The 24655-nt window shown below is 37.2% G+C and overlaps 2 protein-coding genes across 4 annotated transcripts; both read left to right on the plus strand.

Annotated features, from left to right (window-relative positions):
* The first annotated feature begins 944 nt into the window (after positions 1-944).
* On the plus strand, positions 945-10813 carry LOC113296851 (poly [ADP-ribose] polymerase 1-like). Of its 3 annotated transcripts, none has more exons than XM_026545207.1 (20): positions 945-1126; positions 2687-2736; positions 2851-3037; positions 3391-3577; positions 3836-4160; positions 4989-5184; positions 5274-5438; positions 5598-5670; positions 6505-6568; positions 6676-6930; positions 7060-7297; positions 7399-7514; positions 7606-7682; positions 7823-7980; positions 8789-8983; positions 9069-9177; positions 9405-9487; positions 9607-9744; positions 10030-10212; positions 10496-10813. In XM_026545207.1, the coding sequence occupies exons 1-20, from the start codon at positions 980-982 to the stop codon at positions 10541-10543; spliced, it is 2994 nt and encodes a 997-aa protein (XP_026400992.1). In that variant the 5' UTR covers positions 945-979; the 3' UTR covers positions 10544-10813. The 3 variants fall into 3 exon arrangements, with proteins under 3 accessions (XP_026400992.1, XP_026400994.1, XP_026400993.1); XM_026545209.1 differs by having other exon boundaries at positions 5610-5670; XM_026545208.1 differs by having other exon boundaries at positions 3839-4160.
* Positions 10814-12706: 1893 nt separating this feature from the next.
* Positions 12707-13895, plus strand: LOC113292597 (LOB domain-containing protein 16-like). The gene is made up of 2 exons (XM_026541481.1): positions 12707-13142; positions 13306-13895. The coding sequence occupies exons 1-2, from the start codon at positions 12849-12851 to the stop codon at positions 13696-13698; spliced, it is 687 nt and encodes a 228-aa protein (XP_026397266.1). The 5' UTR covers positions 12707-12848; the 3' UTR covers positions 13699-13895.
* The last annotated feature ends 10760 nt before the right edge of the window (positions 13896-24655 follow it).

Below are 24655 nucleotides of genomic sequence, written 5' to 3' on the forward strand. Positions count from 1 at the left end.
ATGAGCTATTAGTCTAATTCCACCCTCTCCGATTTATTAACAAAATCAATAACTTTATGGATTTTCTTGAATGTTTTTCTTATAATGATTTTGATGGAGTACCCTCGTTTTGAATTATACTAAATGAAAGTATCCCCGTTTTTATAACTTTTGTTAAGTATCCATCCAGTTAAGTTTTAGGTGGCAGTTATGTCACCTATTAAAAGTCTTATTTACCCCTTAACCACATTTTCTTAGTAGGGAGGCTAAATGATTAGACGATCGTGAAAGCGAATCAACGATCCTGAACCTGGCTCGACGAATATGAAAGCAGGTGTAATGCTTATGAACCTAGCTCGACGAACACGAAAAGCTTTATAGAATGTCGGTTTTCCACCAGCCTAAAAACCTTAAGACACTTGGAAAATATAACCCTTTTAGGAGTTGATCGATCCTGATAAATGATGTAAAAGGTGAACATGACAATAAGTAAAGAGTAAATAAATAAATTAATAGTGATAAACTAAACTAATATTGACCAACCCAGACGAAAAAACAAATTATCGAATAGATACAAAAAAGATGTTTAAATCTCCAGAATACTTGACTAAATCGGTACCTCAATCAGGTGCACTTTATAAAAAATTCCTTAGAAAAACAAAATCAAACCAAGATGATGCCGAACTTAAAAACACTTAGTAGAAAATGTGCACAAAATCAAACTTTTTTATTGGGTAATACGTGTGTCTATCCACCGGATGACGTTTGGCTTTTCAGGGACACAACGTTATTACCCTAGGCCTAGTAAAATCCGAAAGACAAGAGTAAAAAAGGTGAAAATCTAGATCACAACACGCGTGCAAAATGCAAACCAGCTTTTTACGGTATAAAACAATTTCTTTATTTAATTAATGAATCTTTAATGAGCTTTTCTTGTTCACAAAACCCATTTCCTTCTCTAGACAACCAACACAGAGAGAGACTGAGAGAGAGTAAAGATATGTCGACGCCACCGCAGAAGCCATGGAAGGCTGAATATGCGAAGTCAGGGAGATCATCATGCAAAACCTGTAAGAGTCCCATTGCCAAAGAAATACTTAGATTAGGGAAAATGGTACAAGCTACACAGTTTGATGGATTCATGCCTGTAAGTCATTATCTCCTGTGAAACCCTATTCGCTGTTTTTCTTTCTTTCTTTTTTTCTGCTTTATTTTCATTCTCGGTTATCGTGCCTTGAAAATGGTGTTTTAGGGTTTAAAGAAGGTTTAAGATCAATGTTATTGTAATACTCAACTATGGTCGGTTTAGTAAATAGTATGAATTACATTGGATGTAGTAGCCTTTTGATGATCATCCCTGTAGTTTAAACTTTAAAGAACTGGCCCTTCTCGTGTTTGTTAGACTTAAGAAAGAGTAAGATAATCTTGAAATTGGCATCTTGTTGTCACATTTATGCTTTGAGGACCATGCCTATTGTATTTTAGTTACGGCAAGCCGTGATTAACATGTCACATTGTAATTACTGTAATGTAGTCAGACATTGGTGTATGTTGTTTCAGAGTGCATAATAAACCCATCAATATTTGTCTGGAGTTGGGGTACTAGAGTGGATAATTATTTAAGTACACTAACCTTTGAATATATGCAATCTCGGCTCCAATAACCAAATACATAGGGAGATACTTCAATAACCACATACATAGGGAGATACGACATTAAACAATGATTTTGAAGTGTATTTTACAGCAACCTTTTTCCGTGATCTTGTTAATAATACCCATATTCTTATGAAGTCTATTTTTTGTTCTGGAAAGGGTCAGTATCCTGGTGGTATTTGCCTATTTTGTCAATAACTTTAAACTGCCTAGATGATTGTTTTATAAGCCAGTGTTAGTTATTAGAGCAGAATGTTCAAAGTCAGGAATCACGGTTTATTGACATACTTGAAGTTATTAAGCCAGAAGTGTGAAATTTTAGAAAAGCATAGTAATTAATAAAGTGAAGAGGGGTGTTGAATGTGATCTGACATGTCTAGCTAGGACTGGAGGAAAGTCGTGAAAAGATATTGTTGCTGGTTCTAAATTAGTTGAAGAAGACAGGATGAAATTAGATCAAGTCTTGCGATACACTAACTTAACACATGGGTTTTCACTTTTTTTGTAGTTAAATGAAAAGGCACAATTCTTCCCTGACCACAATTTAGATAAAATTAAGTTAGCATGATGGTGAGTCTGCCAATGATCCTGGAAATAATTTAGTTGGTTGATTTGGAGTTGTCATCTCTAAGTAGATTGTGTTGAGACTCTTTTGGTGTTATATGGGCTTTATAATAGCTCTACCTAAACCTTCTTCTGGGTTTTCTTCATTCTCTGTGGGTCTTACAGATGTCTAGAGTCTAGAATGGAACTCGACTTTTTCTCATGATGGGCAACATGGTTAGGGTGTCGGAGGTATTTCTTCGTCTGAGCTCTTATGGAATTTGTAGCTCAATTCTCAGGAGGTCGTAATCATTTTTGGGTAGTATGAAGAATGTTATGAGGCATTATAATTCCATGTTCCGTTCTTTATATTTAAGATACTTATACTTGCTAACCTTGTTCTAATGTTTTATGTACTTTTTATTTAAGATACTTATTGTTCTAATGTTTTTTATACTTCTTTTACGAAGTGATCTTACCCATGCACACAACTCTTTTCTTTGACCAGATGTGGAACCACGCTAGTTGCATACTCAAGAAAGCAAACCAGATCAAATCGTATGTTTTTCTTATTAATGGTTATCATGATGTATTGAAGAACGGGATGCTTGTTATTTTCCGTGTTACCCTCCTAGAACTAACTCAGTGACCTTGTTCAAATTATGCTTTCAGTCCTGATGATGTTGAAGGGTTAGACTCGCTTCGATGGGAAGATCAGCAGAAGATAAGGAAATACGTAGAAGGTGTTGGATCTTCTTCGAGTGCGCCAACTGCCACTACTAGTGAATGTGGTGTTGAAGTATCACCGTCTGGACGTGCTGCATGTAGGCACTGCAGTGAGAAAATTCCGAAGGGAGAGGTTGGTTTTTGCAGTTATATATCTTTATTAATATGCTGGTTATAAATTTTGATGCTGTGACTGTGTCTTATAGATTTTAGTTCTTGTTTTATTGAAAGTAATTCTGTAAGTTAACCGTTACTGCTTACTTGCTAGACTTGGTGCGAGAATCACTGATGTGCAAGCTGATAATGTAGTTTTAAATTATTATTTTTTATCATAAGTACAAGTTATTGATTCTGAGGTTGCATTAGTACATTGGTTGCGGTGCGAGGAGTTTTGAACTTACGTCCTGGGTACCTAAATTTTACTTCTTCACTAGAGAGCCAATCTTTTTTTGTTTCAAACCATGATTCAATTTGGTCTTTGCTTAGGTGCGCTTATCAACTAAGGCTGAGGGGCCAGGTGCAAGGGGTGTGCAATGGCACCATGCCACTTGTTTCTTGAAATCATCTCCTTCCACCCAAGTGGATAAGCTTACTGGGTGGGATAAGCTTTCAGTTTCCGAACAACAAAATTTACGTGCACTGAATCAAAAGGGGGCTTCCACTGTTAAACAAGGTATGCTATTATTTGTATGGTTCATTATCTTTCTGTTGGTCTACCTTTTTGGTTTAAAGGGCACCTGAGACTGCTTTTCATTTTGGGGCCTATTGCCTTTCTGGCCGTGTAAACTTCTCCATTTCTCTTTCAATTCTTCATTGTGCAATGTCGTTTAGAAATATCTTATAATTTTGTTAAAGACAGTATTTCATCATTAAGGTGCCATCATCTACGTGTGGAACAATTCTGATATTTTATATTTATCATTATCCGAAGCAGAGAGGCAGAAGAATGAAGAGCATGCTGAACAATCTGCAAAGGTTGGGACAAAACGTAAAATGGTTGCTGCTGGTGACCAAGTCCTCAAAATTCCTAAACCCGAAGAAGGTGTTTCCTCTAGCAGGGGAGCTAGTGAAAAACATGGAAGTAAAGCTGTACAGCCAGCTTCTGATCTGGAAACCACGCTAGAAGCTCAATCGAAAGAAATATGGGCCATTAAGGATGATCTCAAAAAGCATGTGGCGACATCGGAGCTGCGAGAAATGCTTGAGGCAAATGAGCAAGATTCAGCTGGATCTGAATTTGATTTGCGTGATCGCTGGTAAAGATCTCTGAGCAAGGACTTTTTTGTTTATCATAATTTTACCACTGTCTCCATGTTTTCATATGAGCAAGCATCACGGCATGCCTTCCTCTTGCTGTTCACATGTCTTTTATGCAGTGCAGGTTGTAAACTAATTGATCTATGAGAACTCCTGTCACAGTAGGGCATAATCATTTGCTAGTTCTGCTTGTATATAGTTGATACTATTGCTTAATACATACGGTTTCTGACTATGCTCCTGCACACCTATTATAAATTTTAGATCGGCACATGTGTTCGTAAGATGGCTATTATATAAAGGTCTTGCGTCACATAAATTTTGGTTATTAAAGAACTGCCAAGGAGCTTCTGTTGTGCTTGGAATCTATGCCCGTGCACTCCCATTGTATTAGTGTAGGCACTCTAGAATTGTGTAGACATGGTGCTCGACTCCTATTTGATAAATGTGAATGGTCCTTTGTTTAATACCTTATTGGAGATGTTCTCGTTTGACCTGCTTAAAGTGATATTCCCGGTGGGGCACACATGGGGAAGGTTTTAGTGCTGTTTCAGGGCGACAATGCTGTATATGCTGACTAGGACATCCTCGCCAAAACTCAACCTAACTTTGTCATCCATCGATTATATCATTACAATCAAGTGGCTCAGTTACCTTTAGGATGATACGTTTACATTTTGTGGAATGTCAAGGATGTTCTCTTCGAGGTGTAGATCACTGTCACCTAAAATTTGCAAATGAGTGGGCCCCACATAGAATTCATTTAATCATGTAAACAGGTATGGAACCTGATCTTGTTTCTGATTACTTACTTTTTCTTGTTCAAGTGCTGACGGGATGCTGTTCGGTGCACTGACTAAATGCCCTATTTGCTCCGGTCCTCTGCATTATTCTGGAGGTAATTATCGTTGCCATGGCTATGTGTCAGCATGGAGCAAGTGCTCTTATTCAACTACTTCCCCTGAGCGTGTCAAGGAGAAATGGAGAATTCCTGAAGAAACAAGTAATGAATATCTTTGCCAGGTACTCAACGTGATTAACATGTGTCTTGTTCTGAATACAATTGATTAAAGATTAAATTTATAATTTATTCGTTGTATCACTGGTCGTAGTGGTTCAAGTCTCAAAAAGCAAGGAAACCTATTCGGGTTCTACCTCCCCCATCTTCTAACAAAGCTTTGGGAAATCAAGCTGTGAATGTCCTGTCTCAGACATCAAAAGTTGAAACGTTGGAAGGTCTCAAAGTTTCGTTTGCTGGATTTCCAAAAAAATCCATGGTAGAAGTTGCCTCTTTAGATTCACCGTTCTTATACTTTGTTTCTATTCTTTTATGATTTGTATACATGGCAATGTGAAGCAGCTGCACCAGAAAACCCTTTAATATCTGTTTTGACAAGCTTCATTTACTTAGCTCATATATATTACTATTGATTAAGAAAACTGTGCAGGAGGAATGGAAGCGAAAAATTGAGGGTGGTGGTGTGCTGATACATCCGAAGGTTAAGAGAGGTGTGTTCCTTTTCCTTCACGCACTGAAATTAAAATGGAAGTTGGATAGAGACTGATGCTGCTAACTTTAGTACTTCACATAGATTATAACATGTTAAGCAGGGCCGGCCCTCCCAGTAAAGCAAGCAAAGTATTGCTTGAGGCCACACATGGGAGGAGGCCACAAATTAAGAAAAGTCAACATATGCCTTAGCTACTCTAATATGGGAGAATTTCATTTCCGTTTACAACTTAAATAAACTAGTTGCTACATGTCTGCCCATTTATCCTTATGCAAATGCATGGATGTGTCATACATACTATGAGTTGTTGTATGTAACTCTAACTGCTAGTCAAGCTCCCGCCACTGCTTGTTATCCATAGATATGTAGTACGGATGCACATAGATATGTGTCAAAAATCCTCTTTATGTCACAAATATTATGAATTTGATTATCCATGCACAAAAAATGTATGGAAACTTAGCTTTTGCATCCATTATTGACGAGTTTGCTGTAAAACCTGTACAAAAACAATCAACTACTGGGCAATCATTCTTGGAATGCTTTTCTAACTAGCAGTGGTTAATGATTCCTTTTTAGAGCTTCCTTTTCCCCAACAGAGGGCCATAAAATAAAATTTGCTTTAGGCCACGACAACCCCAGGACCGGGCCTGATATTAAGTGCCGCGGTATTTTGATTAGCGGATCCTGCCCTTCTAAAAATGTGCTGGAGCACCAAAGAAATGCTCATATTCACCTCAGAATATTAAATATATTTAAATTGGGATACCCTCTTTTCCATATGAAGATGTAAGATTTGTGGCTAAAGTGGTAAACTTGCATCTTATTGCAGATACTGATTGCCTAGTTGTGAGTGGTGAGGCAGATGGTGAAGATCCCGAGATTAAAAAAGCAAGGTAGGGCTTCTATTTAAGTCTGAAATTTGAAGTATTTCTAGTTCTCGTTCCTTCATCGAAATTTCCAACTTCTATGATGACAAGATTTTCTTGTCTAATCTGGTCAGGAGAATGAAAGTTTCTGTTGTGAGAGCAAGTTACATTGAAGAGTGTATGAAAAGGCAGAAGAGGCTTCCATTCGATCAATATAAAGTTGAAGCTGTTGGCAAGGCTTCTAAAAGTATTGTCACTGTGAAAGTCAAGGGAAGAAGTGCGGTGCATGAAGCATCTGGTCTGCAAGATACAGGCCACATTCTTGAGGATGGGAGAAGTATCTATAATACGACCTTAAACATGTCCGACTTATCAACTGGAGTTAACAGGTTAGTTTTGACTTAATTCAAAGTTCATTCCGTTCTTCTTCTTCTTTTTTTTCTTGCCGAGCAATATTTTACTCCCTTGGTTTATTCTTATGTGTAAATTAATCACATCCTATGTTTTGTTATTTGAAGTTATTATATTCTTCAAGTAATCCAAGATGATAAAGGGTCCGACTGTCACGTGTTCCGTAAGTGGGGACGTGTCGGAAATGATAAGATTGGTGGAACCAAACTGGAAGAGATGTCAAAATCTGATGCAATTATAGAATTCAAGCGTTTATTCCTGGAGAAGACAGGAAATACCTGGGAATCATGGGAACAGAAGGATAATTTTCAGAAGCAACCTGGAAGATTCTTCCCACTAGATATTGTAAGTTGTTTTTGTCTTGCTAGAGTTTTTTTTCATTCCCACATTCTCTTTGCGGTACATTTCCTACACAATGGTAAATATATACAATTTTGTTTTTGTAGGACTATGGAGTCAACAAACAATTGAAAGAAAAGAAAAGTTTCAACGAGATAAAGAGCCACCTTGCTCCTCCTCTAGTTGAACTAATGAAGATGCTCTTTAATGTAGAAACATACAGGTTTTGAGCTACTTTTATTCCCTTTTTAAGTTGGTATGAAACAATAAATTGTAAGACCAGGTGCGCTAACGGAAGTTGTATATTTACACAGGAATGCCATGATGGAATTTGAGATAAATATGTCAGAAATGCCTCTGGGAAAGCTGAGCAAAAGTAACATTCAAAAGGGTATATTCTTCTATAACCTCCTCTGTATGATTCTGCTGTACACTAATTCCTTGGGTGTAGCAGTGGTACTTGCTTCGATCTTATTTTCGAGCTTTTATGCACTGTGATAAAAAACTTTCCTCTTCAACTTCTTTTCTCAGGTTTTGAGGCATTAACAGAGATCCAGAATCTGTTGAGTGGCAACAGTGACTCTTCTATGAAAGAGAGTTTGCTTGTAGATGCCAGCAACCGCTTTTTCACTGTGATTCCTTCAATCCATCCCCATGTCATCAGAGGCGAAGATGATTTTAAGTTGAAGGTCTGTCCCATTATCTTGGATATTTTCACTTCCCATAGACCATGGCATCAACTTCAAATGATGATGTTTGTGCTACTGATGTCATGTGTACTAAATGGAGTTGTTATATTTCCCCTGTCTGTTTTCTTGTGACTACTTGTCGTTATCAATCATTCGGGGGAGTGATTGTCATGGTATGCGGATTAGATTATTTATTTTCATAATGAACCAAAAACCTGAACCTGAAAACACAAATTTATCATTTCCTACTCGTAGACTCCACAGTTTGGGGGTATGTTTGGGCCTCTTTGCCACATTGCATTTGAAAATTAAATCAGATTCCAGTGATGCAGGTGGTCCAGAACATCCGGCCCTGTGAAGCCAACTTTCACTGATCTGGATAGTTAATAATTTCTGCTGTTGCTGAATGTTTCTGGAAGCAATCAATGACTAGAATGAAAAAGACCATATTAAGTCTAATTGTACAAAGTAATTGATTTTCATCTAGGAGTTCATCCTGAAATATTGTCTACACGGACTTGCTAATAATCCATACTCTTTGTATGTGGTTCTAGTTATTCTATCAGCTGAAGAGAATGTCCTTGGGCTAGTCATTTAGCAGTTGGTTTTTATGCCTATCAGTTTTTATTGCTAGTGGTTGGTTAGGCTACTGGGGAGACTATTATTCTGATTGCTAATACTATTGTGTATGCTAAAGAATCTTGTCGAGCAGTTGTTTTTATCTCTCATACAAAGTTCGATGTCCTTTCCCAGCACTGCTGCTGCATACAATTATCTTTATATGAATTTTGAATGTTCTATGTTGTAGGTGAAAATGTTAGAAGCTCTTCAGGACATTGAAATAGCTTCGAAGCTGGTTGGTTTCAACGGTGACGACGACGACGAGACCTTAGATGATAAGTATAAGAAGCTCCACTGTAACATTAAACCACTGCCTCATGACAGTGATGATTATAAGCTGGTCGAGAAGTATCTCCATACAACTCATGCCCCCACACACATGGTGGGTCACACCGTATTTGTTGCATTAGATGAGTATCACTTCCCAATTTTGAGTTTTTTCTCACGATCTTTGTGATTCATCTCAGGATTGGGGTCTCGAGCTGGAAGATGTTTTTACACTTGAACGAGCAGGGGAGGTTGATAAGTTTGCTCCCTACAGACAGAAACTAAAGAATCGGATGCTTCTTTGGCATGGTAAGTTAAACTGCAGAGCAGATTAAATTAGTGCGAAGGACGTCTACTCTATTAAATTAGTGCGAAGGACGTCTACTCTTGTATAATCGCTACCCAGTCCTTTCTAGGAATTGTCAAGCAATTAAGTAATAGACTGCTCTTGACTTCCAACATCCAGACCCTTAAGTTGTGTCAAGAAATGAATAGGCTACCGACTTTCACAAAGCTGATGAATTTGTGGTCAACAGGTTCACGTTTGACAAACTTTGTGGGTATTCTCAGTCAAGGATTAAGAATAGCTCCTCCAGAAGCTCCAGCAACTGGTTATATGGTCTGTCTGTCTCTCTCTCTCTCTCTCTCTCTCTCTCTCTCTCTCTCTCTCTCTTTCTGTCTCTCTTTCAAACGTAATATTTACATACTGACACTATCTTGCTCATCTTTGATTAATAGTTTGGAAAAGGAGTCTACTTCGCCGATCTGGTGAGTAAGAGTGCTCAGTATTGCTTCACTGACAAAAAGAATCCAGTGGGTTTAATGCTTTTGAGTGAAGTCGCCCTGGGAGAGGTGCATGAGCTCAAGAAAGCCTCGGTGAGTTGATCTTGCCGTCTATCTTTATTAGTGTGTGCATGCGCGTTACGATTTATGTAACTTCCCAGTTGTTACATGCATGATGTGTTATTAAGCATGCAAACATGGAATAGCTTGGTTTTAACTCAGAAGGAACTTTTGTGGTGGGAGTATTGTATAGGCTATTCGTGCGGGAGTCTAGTGTAATATGCTCCATAAGCCATTTACTGGACAGTGATTATGAAAGGTTTATCAATATTGTCTATACCACATTGTCATTTCGATTTCCTTTTTCTTTCTGATCAGTATATGGATAAACCTCCCGGAGGGAAACACTCAACGAAAGGGCTGGGGAAGATGGTACCAAAGGAATCAGAGCACGTGAAATGGAGGGATGACGTGGTTGTTCCTTGTGGGAAACCAGTTGCATCAAATGTTAGGGCCTCTGAGCTGATGTACAACGAATATATCGTTTATAATACAGCCCAGGTTAGTTTGCTTTTCTCCACATCATTATGTCGTTTGCTGTGTATACTAGTTTGGTACAACATTTATGATCTCTTTTCTTTGTCAAAAAAAATTTCAATAAAAATGTACTTTTGAGGACCAAACAGTTTTGCAAGCACCATCTCTTTGGTAGTTGGTTGCAACTGGCAAACAAATGCTCACCCTGTCAAGGAATATAACATTAAATCAAATTCTTATAGGAGATTCTCATCCAAACCCTAAATAAATGCTTGATAAAAAAATTTCTTGTTTAATTGATTTGCAGGTTAAAATGCAGTTCTTGCTTAAGGTAAGGTTTAAACACAAAAGGTGACCAGATCTTGAGATAGGTTGCTGATCGTTTTTCCCGGTCATTCCAAGGTAAGAGTACTTTTGTGATTGTGTGGGAAACTGGATTTTGGATGACAGTTAGATCCATTTTTTGGGGGTATGAATGATGCCAAGTTTTGGTAAGATCTCATTTTGGGAGTTTTGGGAGATCTATCAGTCGAAATCTGTTTTGAATGCTTACAAAAAGTTTGTGTATATGTAAATAGTACTTCTCTTGTCAATGAAAACAAAAAAAAGAGACTTACATTTGATCAATTGGATGAGTTTGTTCGGTTGGGCTCTTGAGAACATATGATATTGACACAAAAAACGTCATTAGACCTTCTGATTGGGTATTATTGGCAAGGTGCTTCCAGAATACCTCTTTTTACATTGTCTTAACAAAAAGTTTTTTTTTTTGTTTAGCGGGACTGCCCTCCAGGTTCACAGCATGTACAGCTTTTTACAAGCTGCAAGCTTGTGTTTGATTTCCAATATTTTCCATACTTAGAGTTGTAGTATTAATTGTTTAAGATTGCAGACAATTGGACCTATATAGATGAAAAGAAAGGTTAGTTCTAGTAAAAGTAGGTCCATACATACTCCGTGTCAGAATCATTTTGTTCAAATAGTGCCAATATACATTGTATGTGCATCAGCTACTGACTCATCTTGTGAAGTTAAACGGCATCAAAGGTTCGTGTATGGGGAAGGGGCACTTGAATTGAGATTCCTTGTTTGGCTTTTCTTTTTCTTATATTATTATATATTGACAGTCTGGTATGGTTATAACTATGTGGTAGTACTAGTAATCTTGTATCTGCAGTAGTCAATAGACGCGTATGCCTGTTACTAAAGCATGTGATGTAATCTGGTAACCACAACGTAGATTAGTACAGATCTTGCACGTTTAGTATTTATGTAACCCCCCATCTGTGGACCCCAATATGTTGAGTTTTGGGTCCCATTTGTAACTAGATTTAGACTTTTTCGTTCAGAGTAGTCTTGTACTCATGTGGAGGTTAGGGCTCGTGGGGGCTATCTATCTGGTTTCATAGGTTCTTTTATATCCATAGTGAAGCAGATTGCTTAGATTTTCAGGAGTTTCCTAGAGTCCTAGGGTCATTTGCAACACCTCCCATTTTATATTTGATGTCCTGGTTGGGGAAAATATCTTGGTTGTGCGCTGTTTGAGTATTTATCTGTTTGAGTATTTATCTAGCATTTTGAGACCCAGCTATTTTACATACGATAAGATAAGTTTTGATTATAGTTGCAAAAACGTTTGTCAAGTGAAAAAGTTCATATTTTAATATGAACTTATTGATTAAAATATGGTTGTGATGAAAATGCTCTAGCAGTCCGGAATTTGAAAAGACATTTCTGCATGCCTTGAAGTCGGTAAAAACATTTCTGCTTGTCATGGTATGGTGGGAAATGGTACAGTCGTTGGGTGTTTGTAGTCGCAGCTTCCTGGCCCTCTTCAAGTGCTTTTGTTAGTAGTCGCAGCCTCCTGGCCCTCTGAAGTGTTTTTGGGATCAGTCAAAGATGGCTTTATTATGGCTTTATATTTTTGTATTTGTTGGATCTAATTTTCTTGAAGTGTTTTTGGGATCGGACTGTCCTGATACTGTTTTAATAATACTGGGGTTAATACAAAATCTCCGGGAAACCTGATGAAGCAACGAATAGTCTCTTCTTCGTCTTCTAGATCAATTATTAAAAGCTTTGTTAAACTTCTTACTCCTTTTGACTTTTTTTTTGAACACAAAAGTTAAAGAAAAAAGATGATAAAAATCATAATTATTAAATTAATTAATCAAGTAAAATTACATAAACTAATAAATGAGAACCAATATTAAAATGGCCAGATGTCATCAACCAGTACGAAAAAAACAAACAAAAGGCATCACTTCCCAAGTGCGGCGGTGTTCGGCGCAGAAATTATATAAAAATGAAAATAATAATTAAAAAATCCAAAATGAAAATCAACACAAAGTCTAAGTGACTCCTCTTTAATTAAAAAAGCTTAATTATAATTTGTTCCATTATCTGATGTATCAATGTTCCCTAAGAACCTTACACAGAGGCCTTCCATGTCTCCTCACTTGACTACTTATAAGACCCCTTCAAGAGAATTTCAAGACCCACTTATGTATTCGTGCCATAGACCTACTATTCTAAATCTTAGTTCAGGCTAAAGCACCCTTACCTAGTGTGCTCGTGTGCAAGACTTTTCAGTTTTCAAGTACTACTAATATTCTTCATTTCATTCACAGTAGTATATTTCTTCTCTCTATCCATCTCTAATGGCTACTGGGAACGGTGGTGGTTCTGGTTCACCTTGTGGTGCTTGTAAATTTTTGAGAAGAAAGTGTGCGTCAGATTGTGTGTTTGCTCCGTATTTTTGTTCTGAACAAGGTCCGGCTCGGTTTGCGGCGATTCATAAGGTTTTTGGTGCTAGTAATGTTTCGAAGTTGTTATTACATGTACCTGTTCCTGATCGGTGTGAAGCTGTTGTTACAATTGCTTATGAAGCTCAAGCAAGAGTTAGAGATCCTGTCTATGGTTGTGTTGCTCATATTTTTGCACTTCAGCAACAGGTAATATACAAAAACAGCTTACCATTTTCTATTTTTGTTTCGTTTTAAAGAGCCGGTCGTCTTGTGAATTCTTCTCCAGGAAGAATATCTAGGCTGACAGGAACAAATATTCATATATATGTCGAATTCATACTAACATCTAGTTGGACCCTTTGGATAAAAGGTGGCATGTTTACAAGCTCAACTTATGCAAGTGAAATCACAGTTGGTGAACAAAGTTGCCGCTGACACACGGTCACTAGAGAATCATAATTGGATGGAAAACGTTGCTGCTGCTGTAACATCTCAACATATGAGTTACCCAGCTACGTATATGCGGTCAACGGTTTCTCCTCAAAGTTCACTTGAATCAGTTGACAATAACAACTGCAGTAATAATATGGATATATCATCAATACAAGGAATGCATTATACAAGCAGCGGCAGGGATAATGGTTATAATATGAATGAACATCTTCATTCATATCAATCTTGTAACAAGAAAAGAATGATTTCTAACAATGAATTGGGTGAACTTCAAGCTTTAGCTCTTAGGATGATGAGGAATGATTTCTAGTAAAATAATTTTCTAATAATTTATTATGAATTTTATCACTTCTTTTTCCCACCTTTCTCTCTCAGATGATATGCGCGGCTATCAGCTTGGTGTTGTTTTTCCTTGTACATAGAAAGTAAAAGAATAATACTGTAATCTGAGAACCTGGGCATGGTCATTTATTTACTTTAGACATGGTCATTATTTTCTTCATTTCACTGTCATTCTATTTTTCCCCTCTTTATTTAGTCATTTAGAGTGTATTAAAGATTGAGTTCTACGACATTTGGACCAAGATTGATGAATCTCTAGATCTACGGTGAGCAGGTCTTGGTTGAACCGGCGAGCGTACTCAACATTTGCGTTGGGATCACCATCCGCTTGCCAATCAACTTCCGCAATATCCACAGAAACCGCCATGGATCAAATGAGAGTGCCATAATTCACTTCAAAACATTGGAATGAGAAATAGGCCATCCACAATGGAGGCCGCAGTTTCAGAGTAGAAAGCATAATAAACTGGGAAATATGTGGGTTCGGATTCAGGACTGAACCAGGTGTGCAAATGTGAAGAGCCAGGGATTGAACTTTTGAAGCTCTTCCGTTTTTTTGGCTGAAATTTGGAGCAGTCTCATATTTTGGGTTTTGTTAATCTCTAGTTTAAATTTTGTGCCCCTGAACATCTAGTTATGCTTTGATTTTATACATGTAAACTAGTGGAATAAGACAACAACTTATCAACAAACTCAAGATTCTATTTTGGTTAAACAAACAAGTAGAGTGCACGTGTGTTGCACGCCGGCACACTATGCCAGTAACCTGCGACTCTTTCTTTCCGGAGATGGAGAGGGAATCTTATCTATATGTTTTGCTTAAGCAAAAAAAAAAGAAAAAAAGAAGCAATCTTGAAAACTTTCAGTCGCTCATGAAGAAAGGGAAAGAGGTGGGGTGGGGAAGTATAAGGTATGGGAAGACAGCACCGAGCCAGAGAGATATCCGGGGGGGGGGGGGGGTCAAATTTATACTTAGGTATGTTCGTAATAATGTCAAAGAATAAGTTTTTTTTTTTTTGTTATAGAGTATAATCGTAATAATGTTAAAGAATAAGGGCTTTTTGTTGTCGATTGTTAGATTATGATTTACTGAGAGCTCTACGAATCGGGGAAACTGAGTTAACTCAGTTAAAAATGTTAAAATTTTAAATCTTCATCTTCTCTTGATTTATGATTTTAAATGGTTTTGTGATGATCTGTATTTGATTCTATACCTTATAATATATGTTGAAGCTTTTTTCTGCTGTTTTTTTTTTTCATTTTGGTTAGCTTGTAGTAATCTAAGTTTTTGAGTGTGTTATTTCACATTTAAATTTATTCAAATTCTGAATAAAAAAACTAATGGGTTGCTAATCTTTCTTGCAGATTCCCTGTTGATCTCTGTGCTATTCAGTTTGTAAAAACCAGTTGTGGTTCAAGACCTTGTTTGGTCTCTTGAGTTATCGCAATCGTACTTGTTCTCCAACAGTCGTGTTGTTTTCAACACTTTTGTGATTCAAAGTAAATGAAGCTTGGTATTTCCATATCATCGTCTCTCGTCAAATCCTAACCTTCGATCATCTTGTTTAAATTCCTATGATGTTTAATCTTAATAATATCAATCAAAATCAGTGGATTATCCGAGTCAAATCGATCGCTAGTTTAAAACCAAAGTAATCTTAGGAAACTTTCCCTCTTGAATAGTTTTCAAAAATTGGTCAAAACTGTTACACCGAAAATCCTGTTTGACAGCCAAAAAAATCTTTATTTTGGTAGACAAAATATTCTAGTATATCTTTAACCTTTTTGTAACCCGGTAAGATATCCTCCCATCGCTCGAAACCCTAGCAATTTTCTATCTTTATAAACTGCAAGGTAGAGATCAAGTTTGTAGAAGTAGTAAAATCTCGATTATGGATAATGTATCTTTGAAGATGCAAACTACAAATATTGAAGCTGGTTCTTCAAGAACTATTAGGAGAATTATCACTTCACCTAAGGTGGTGAAAGATGCGGCAGAGGAATTTTCCCACAGTTTACTAGGCAAGATCACCTCCAAAAATCCTTTGAACCATGAATAAGTCAAAATCAGATGGACAAGCTATCGAAGATACCAAATGATATCTAAGGGAACTAATTTGTTCCTCTTCAGATTTGAAAGGAAAACACTGTCATCTCAAATTGGCCATGGTCAATAAATAGTTATCTACTCTATCTGAAACAATATAATCCAAATATGGAGATTGTAGATCACAAGTTTATCAGCCAAATATGGTGTTCGATTGAAGAACCTAAAGCAGATCATATTGAATGAGAAGTTGGTTAATGATATCTGTAAAGATATAGGAAAAAGGTTGTTTTCAGAATGGAGGAAAAAAACTGCTAGGGGTCATGTGACAACTACGGTGTATGTGGAGGTTAGCCTCAAAGAGCCTTTGCAAAGAGGGGGTGTGTTTTATGCTCCATATGGGGAAAAAGTCTAGGTTAAATTAATATCATTTTGATATGCAACCTTATGAAATCTGTAAAGAGTGTTATATTGTCGATCACGTAGATGAAAATTGCAGATCTTGAGATAGGTTGATGAAAATATGGAATCCATCCAGGTACATATACAATACAAAGACTATATCAAATATGATTTATGTTCTTCTCTCGTTCTCCAACATGATGAACAGCTTCGTATGCTACTTTGTGTAACACGGAACAGAAGACACATACCATGATTGTTTTTTTCTTATAATTCCTCTCTCCATCCTCAGCATCAATGTGACTCCAATCATTCCCACGACATGGTGCAACTATGCTCCTCTTTTTCATCTGAGATGGAGCACATGGAAAAGCACAACCACCAAAGAGGCTTTGATTTTGAGGGAACTCCATAAGGACCAGTTGCATAACCCATGTAACCATTATAGGGAGCCATAAACCCATTCATTCCCAACTGCATACCATTCCAGTATGGGTTGTAATAGCCTTATAGGCTGAAGTGTCAAAAGGCATCTGACAATAATCGACTCCAATAGCTTGAGACGTTCCAAAAACAGGTCTCCATCTGAAAGCGGCTTGCCATCCACAAAGAAGATGGGTTTCTTCTTTTTCTTGTTCTCACAAGCAGGGTCCTTTTGTTGCACTTCCTCTTGCCCCAATGCAGCACTATGTTGCACCTTACTACTCGTTGATTCAGCTTCATCTTCAGATAGATCAAGATGATAAACATAGACATCAGAAAGACCTCATTACAATAATGAAACAGAGATATATATATATATAATACATAAGAAATATACGTAATAAAGAAGAGATACACACGATATAACTACAATAATGGGGAGAATATAGAGTATAATATTTTAACGCAAGACTCAGTGCAGACTGGGCATTTTCATGTGCCTGCTGTAGCAACCCAACAGATACCATCTCGATGCCATCCGAAATTTCCGCTTTAAGACATAATGATATTTTTCCAGTTTTTGAAGTGCAAGGACGAGGAGCTGGGATTTTTAGCAGTGAAGAACGAGCAAATCCTACATCTTCAATAGTAATTGTACTTTTTGTATTCCTTGAACTAGTATTACCTGACTCGATATATCTGTCGATTGTGTCCCTAATTGTTCTGTTAGGAATGAGGTCATACACAATTGTAGATCCACACAAACACATTGATTTAGAGATAATGTTGCTTCTAATAAATCCGCCGCAGAAACTCTGAAAACGGCACTTGCTTGTAAATACAATAAATCTCATCACATCTTTACACATTGGGCAGTGAAGATCTGGTGGGATATCGACAACTCGCCAACTAATACCAGATAATATGCCAGCTTCTCAAAATCTACCTCATTCGGCTTCAAAACATTAACAGAACCTCCATGCAGTGCATATGAACCATCAACAGTCTCCACTAACATTGATTTGGGAATACCAGTAGGTGATTTCAATTTCTATTGTTTATGCTTTCTTTGCTACTTTTCTTGTAATTTATTTATTTTACGTTTTTCTTAAGTTATTAGGTACTCTGGAGTCATAAGGAAGAAAAGAAGAAGAAGTCATCCAAGAATGAGTAAAAATGTCAAAATTGTCATTTCATGGACGAACACTATCTGGAGCCCAACCAAGGTTAAGGGGTAACTCTCTTTTGGAGAAGCATTAAAGACAGGTCAACTTACTTAAGGGGCTGCCATCTGGGTGGCCCTTATCTGAGACTATGGGATGTCATATTCAGCCCCAAAACTATAACCCTAAATCGAGAACCACTCTTCTCGTTTTCATCTCATTCATTTAACTGAAATTGAGAAATAAAAGAAGCAGCAGTTGTGGCAGTCATTGCCGGAAAGAACACAGAGAAGGGATCCGTGGGTTTGATGGTTTGAAGAATTTAAAGAAGAAAAGATGAGTTCGTATGGTGCTGCTCGAATTAAATTACAACCCTAGAAAATGGATAGTAGATGTTGTCGAAGAAATTGAAGCTAGGGTTTGCCGTGGAGTTCGAATTTCAGAGACAGACTCAGAAGGATTTAATGGAATTCAGAGATAAAAAGAACGCGTAAGAGATGGGTTTTGTTTGATTGTGATGATTAATAAGAGAATTTGATAAACTTAGAATCTAGAGTTTGCTACTGCCATTAAATTACGGTGATGATTCGAGAATGTGATACCGAGATTTAGTATCGTCGATTGTGGTTGCAGTTAGAGACGATTATAGACAAGAAGGAAGAATGGGTTTGTATTAATTCGTTAAAGCAGTGAAGAAATGTCGTGTTGCTGTCAAATTGCCAAGATGAACAAGATGATGTTACCGTACATGAAAAATAAGATGGTGGCGAAGCTCAGCTGTAGTACTTAGATGTATGTTAGGATACTTAACAGTAGAAGACCAAAAATAGGCCTGAAAATCGGTATAGGAAATGCCTGAAAATTGGTCTGGGAAATGCCATGAAACAGAGGAAACTCTGTCCGGATTTTCTCTCAGGCGAGTTAACTCAGTGCCGGCGATAAACGATCCAGCCCTGAAACTCAGTAGTATCAGCTCAGTAAGACAAGAGTTAGACAGCTGACTGAGTCACTGACTCAGGCCTTGACTGTCACTTGACCCCATTACTGTAGTTGCAGGAAATCCTACAACACACCCCTTATAATAATTTGTAGATTTAAACATAAAAATGATGATAAGAATGCTAAAATTGTAAGTGGACACAAGATTTACGTGGTTCGATCAATTTGATCTACATCCACGGGGTTAGGGTTTACTATGATTATTTGTAATTACATCTTGATTACATGGAGACTCCATTAATGAGTATTTGAAGCTCTAGGTTCTTGAAGGAGGAAGAAGAAGGAGATAATAAAAATACAACCAATTATACTTTCTCTCTCTACAGAATGTATCCTCTCCTAAAGTGTGTCTCTCTTTCTGATTATCTCCCCTTTCTCTCTCTTGCATTTCTCTTTATATAGGTGTTTACATAATGGATGACAACTCATATATGGTGAGATACAACTAACATTTCCCCTAATTTCGGATCTGGCTTGCGGTATTCTCGCACGCTTACAAATGTAACATTCACAACATTCCTAATTTTCGCAAGATCATCACACTTTTATCATGTTTAAGTTGATGTCATTTGTTATGTCGTTTCTGAAATCATCCTGCGATGTTTTCGCGATGTGTTGTTAATAATTTCGCAAGCATCTTGTTGTTTTATCTTATTTAGATGATCCTTTTTGCAGTAATTTATGGTCTTTCTGATGAAGCTACCCTTCTTCGTTCATTTCCTAATGTCTTGGATAATGATACCCTTCTTGAACGTCTTAACAATTCCTTAAACATCTTTTCTAATCATAGAATTTCATCTCTTTCTCTAAATGAACTTAGATCACAATTTCGCCTCTTAGAAATTGATCATAGATCCAGTTTAGGCTTAGCTAACAGATATAAACGTCTCCTTATTGATTCCAAAGAGAAAACCAATGAGTTGAGAACCAAGATTAGTGGTCTCATAGATGATAAAGATCGTATCTCTGACCAAGGTGCCAAGGCTCTGGCGAAATTCCAAGAGGCTCTCCTTGAAGTTCAAATTGAGCGAGATGAAGCTAACCGCAAGAATATTGAACTCTGCGAAAGGGAAAATCAAATTCGTTCTCGTCTTCTCATAAGTAGTGAGGAAGAATTTGTCTGGGCTGCGAAAATTTTAGATGATGCTAGAAAAGATTTAGGCGTAAATGTTAGTCTCCAAGTTGAACATACATCCTTGATTAGAGACATGATTTCTGACAGAGAAGGTTGCTAATTCCTCTTCTTTACTAATCTTTTGCTTCTTATAGATTTTCATCAAGTTAATAATTGGTTGTCTTTTGTTCGCATATTCTGAAAATAGATATCGTGAAAAGATTGAAGAACTTGAAGCTGAAAAGGAGGAACTCGCAAAGAATCTTTCTTCTCGCAGTGACAAATATTCTAGATTGAAGAATCAAATCAAAATCACCATTGAAAATTTTAAGAATGATGCTACGCATTTTCGCAATCAAACCATCCAGATGGTTTGTGATGATCATAATATCCCACATTCTGATTACCCTTGTCTTTTAGAGGAAATCCCACAGAATACTCCCAATTTGATTATCTCTGATAGTGACGCTGACGATGAAGAATCTGATAGTGATGGAAGTTCTTATGGTGATGAGGATTCTGACGCAGATGAAGAAGGAAATAAGTCTGATGAAGATAATAAAGGATTAACCAAGAAATAGTCTTTATTTCTTCTTTGATTCTTTGTAGCACTTGTATATTTATTTCTTCTTTCTGTATATTTGTGTTTCTTTCATTTTGGCCTGCATAAATTAAAACAATTATTCTTTGCAATATAGTTAATCAATATAATCATTAATTCTTTAATTTTTGAGTAAATCTCTCATATGGAGACAAATAGCATTTTTTAATTTCATACATTCCCATACTTGCCTCTGTTATTTTAATCCAAATGAGAGATTTCATAAACTCTTTCTTATTGTTTAATTTCGCAAGTTCTTGCGAAGTAAATTTTGTTTCTTTTCAAAATCCTATTCCTGTGTGGTCTTATTTTGCCTTCCTAATTATAGGTCTTATCATGCCACCTCTTGTCATTGCGACAAAATCGCAGGACGTCCTTGCACTTTCATGCAATAACCCATTGATCTTGTCTTAACTTTTTCTTTTGTATTATGGCCTCTTCAGGAATGTTGCGACAATATGACAGGCCTAAATATTCTTGCGAAAATAAAGCCCCATGACATTGCCGTCTTGCGATGAAATCGCAGGACGTCTTCGCACTTTCATACGAAAATCCATTGATCTCATCTTATATTTTTCTTTTGTATTATTGCCTTTTCAGGAATGTTGCACAAATATGACAAGCCTTAATTATCCTTGCGAATAATAAGCCTCATGACATTTGCGTCTTAAGACACTTATCAGCTCCCTAATGGAGGGTGCCGTCCTTATCTTCCCCCTGGTTGCCCCTTCAAGGAGGCGTACTTCTACCATACAAGGTTAGCTCCTCCCATCCAGTCTTAACAACAACCAGTTGTTTTCGCAGCCTCTTATCCCTTTTACCTATAGGGCATATGGTTACGAGACTGCACCCTAAGTGGAGTTTTCTTCGGGCCGAGTGCAGTATAATCCAAGACTTGTCAAGAATGGCAAGGACGCTTCAAACGCCCTCGACACTCTTGACTCAACCGTGTACCTCGGCGCCTTGATCAGATATGCACTCCTTGGGAGAGTCCTTATTACCTTAGTCGCCCAACCTAAGCCATATGCTTAAGTTGAGAATCCAAGGTGCCTCTCCCGGATGGGCTTTATTGACCCCAAATCTCCATGACTCAGGTTTCAGTGGCGGTGTAGCCTTTCCCTGAGCCATGTAACAGGTACCCCCTAATATGACGTACTTTAGGTCTTACATTTGCCTCTTGCGAAATTTTATTCGCGAACTAGGGTGTACGCCATAAAGGTTCGCCTCTTTCTCTTTTTTGTCATTCTTTTCTCATTATTTTCTGTAAAATTCATTATCTCTGCGAGAGTCTCGCAATTCATTATACTGTATCTGAATTTCGCAATCTCAATTTTGTTGTTCAATCAAATGTATTTTTGAGAATTTTACTTATTGCGAGATTGTCACAACAACTTAATCATTCATATATTTCTTGCTTTTATTACTTTTTCCCTCCTCTGCTTCTTTATGATTTTCTACTACTGCTTCCTTGGTAATGGTATGTTCATCCTTTTTATCCTGAGCTAGCATTGATTTTGTAACATCTCTTCTTCTTTCTTTTCGATTTTATCCACCATCAACTTATCACTTCTTTGTACATCCTTGATTTTGTGTCGCCAGTTTTCCTTCTTGTTTGCTCTTCCTTCGCAAGATTTTATCTCAGTTTCATATCATTTCTTTCCTTCAACCCAATCTCCCTTTATGATTCCTACACCATTGGGGTGAGGGAATTTGATGCATTGATGGAAATTTAAAGCTACACCCAGAATCCCATGTAGCCAAGGTCGACCAATTAATGCATTGTATGGTGATTCTACATCAACAATACAGAATGATATTTCTGAAGTTATTCCCTTCAATGGGATTTGCATAGTAACCTCCCCTTTAGGCTTGTTTGCAGTACCATTAAAACCATATATCTTATATGTTGATGGTATAAGATCATCATCTTTTCCACCCATGATTTTATAAGTATGATAAAATAAGATGTTCACAGAGCTTCCAGTATCGACTAAGATTCTATTGATTGCCCATGAATCTTCAGCTTCATCATCCTCATCTTCTTTTGGTTTTGGATTAATATCTAATTTTATTACCAATGGATTGTCATGCATCTCTTCTCCTTCGGGAACTTCTTCTGCGGTAAAAGAAATTATCTGTTTCTGCCATTCCTCTAGTTGCGAAATTTTCGCAATATTCATAATTTATTTTGCATTATTATCTCTTGCGAATACTCGACTTAAAACATTATCATGAAAGTCTTCAGTTGTCTTATATGAATGTACGATAGAGTGACAGAATATATTTTTTGCTTTTGCACCCACTTCTATGAAGAATGTTTCTTTCTTTTTCATTGTATTCAGTTTGTGATGTTCTGGTGGTGGTGGTAATGGTTGAGGTTGTGGATTCCCTACCAGAAAGTCGTTTGATTTTCCTTGATCTATCATTCTCAAAATAATCCTCTTTATATTTCTGCAATCGTTTGTGGTATGCCCATGAAAATGATGATAAGAACAAAATTCACGACTTCTGTGATTTAGAGGTGGTTCCATTCCCATGTTCCAAGGTGTTGGTATATTTTCCATCAAGATTATAGCTTCCCATATCTTCTCCACACTTGCATTTAGAGGTGGCATCTTGATTTCTTCCCATACTACCTTATAACCTCCTTGTCCTCTATTAAAGTTTGGTCTTTGACCTCCATAAGTTTCTTGCGGTTGATCGAGTCTTTGAATCTTGTTATTTCCTCCACGATTGTAGAAATTTATTTCTCTTTCATACTCTTCTTGATCTCGACTTCCCATAGCTACCAACTTCTGCTGATTGTTACATGTCACCTTTTCTTGTTGTACTTGCGAAGTATTCGCCACTATATTTATTAGCTTGGGTAATAAGCTTGCATTCGCTGCTTGTGAGCTGGTATTCGCAACTGGATATGATTCCAGTTCATTTTGTCTTTCCTCCAAAGCAATGTATTCTTCTTGAAGTTCTCGCAATTCAGTCATTGTAATTGTATTCTTGACTCTGAAAATTTGGACATACAACAGGTTTGTTGCAAACATAGCATTGATGAATGATAGTATGAGATATCTCTCATCTACACGGCCAGCCATTTCGCTACACATGGTTCTCCATCTTTTAGTCAAGTGTTTCAAACTTTCACCAATCCTTTGTTTTAATCCAAACACATCTTCTATACCAGGTCGTGAGGAATTATTACTTATATATGCTCCCAACAATGTGGTATGCAAATGATTGAAGGAGGTTATTGTGTTCTTTGGTATACCTTCAAACCATTTTAACGCCTCTCCTGTTAAGCTGGATGTGAAATATTTGCACAATACCGCATCATGATTTTCCCATTGTATCATGCACCTCACATAAGCTTTAATGTGTTGAATTGCACAAGTTGTTCCATCAAAAATGCTGGTTAATGCGGGAAAATTGCATTTCGGTGATATTCCTCCTAATTGTACTTCTCTTGTAAATGGAGTTTTCGCAGCTTCTTCTATTGCTTCATCCAATTGTCTTCTACCTACTTCTCCTCTGTTATTTAGCATTCCTCTCATTTCTTCTAACTCTTTCAAGATTTGTTGATTTACTCCTGAATCTTGACCCATTGGTCTCTTTAATTTTGCTTCTCTTCTTCTGTGTTCACGTTTATCTTCTCTTGCGAAATTTTGTATCTCTTCTTCATTATCCTCATCTCGTCTTCTTCTGCGATTCTCTTCCTCATCCCTATCTTGAATTCGCAAGTGATGATGTCGTTCATTTTCCCCTCCATAATTTTGTGCATTTCTTATCAACTCAATTCGCTGTCTTTCAGCCATTCTCTTCACTCTATCATACTCCTCATTGAGATTATCATTATTCCAGTTTTGTATACGCCTTCTTTCTCGGTTGTCATGATTGTTCTGGCGAATTGTCTCCTGAATCTCTTGCTCTTCCATTTCCGCTCTCAACTTTTCACGTTCGCAGATTAAACGTGCTTGTTCAGCATTATGTCTTTCAATTTCTTCTTCAATTGTCTGTTGATTTCTTTGATTTTCTATCACATGTAAAATTCTTCTTCCATCCTCTTGATTTCCTTCGCCATCTTGGTTATTTTGTCTCTGAATTTTCCCGTTCTCTTGATTTCCTCTAATTTTCCTATCATCAAAAGTTTCATTTTGTGGAATGTAACGATCATCAATTCTT

Source organism: Papaver somniferum, chromosome 7 (genome assembly GCF_003573695.1).
Source record: "Papaver somniferum cultivar HN1 chromosome 7, ASM357369v1, whole genome shotgun sequence".
Classification (NCBI taxonomy): Eukaryota; Viridiplantae; Streptophyta; class Magnoliopsida; order Ranunculales; family Papaveraceae; genus Papaver; species Papaver somniferum.

What these genes read in the sequence shown, in the direction of transcription:
- LOC113296851 (XM_026545207.1), top strand. Translation starts at nt 980, where the DNA reads ATGTCGACGCCACCGCAGAAGCCATGGAAGGCTGAATATGCGAAGTCA. An exon ending in AGTTTGATGGATTCATGCCT is followed by an intron (nt 1,127 to 2,686) that starts GTAAGTCATTAT and finishes TTCTTTGACCAG; the next exon opens with ATGTGGAACCACGCTAGTTG. An exon ending in TTTGATTTGCGTGATCGCTG is followed by an intron (nt 4,161 to 4,988) that starts GTAAAGATCTCT and finishes TTCTTGTTCAAG; the next exon opens with TGCTGACGGGATGCTGTTCG.
- LOC113292597 (XM_026541481.1), top strand. Translation starts at nt 12,849, where the DNA reads ATGGCTACTGGGAACGGTGGTGGTTCTGGTTCACCTTGTGGTGCTTGT. An exon ending in TTTTTGCACTTCAGCAACAG is followed by an intron (nt 13,143 to 13,305) that starts GTAATATACAAA and finishes TTTGGATAAAAG; the next exon opens with GTGGCATGTTTACAAGCTCA.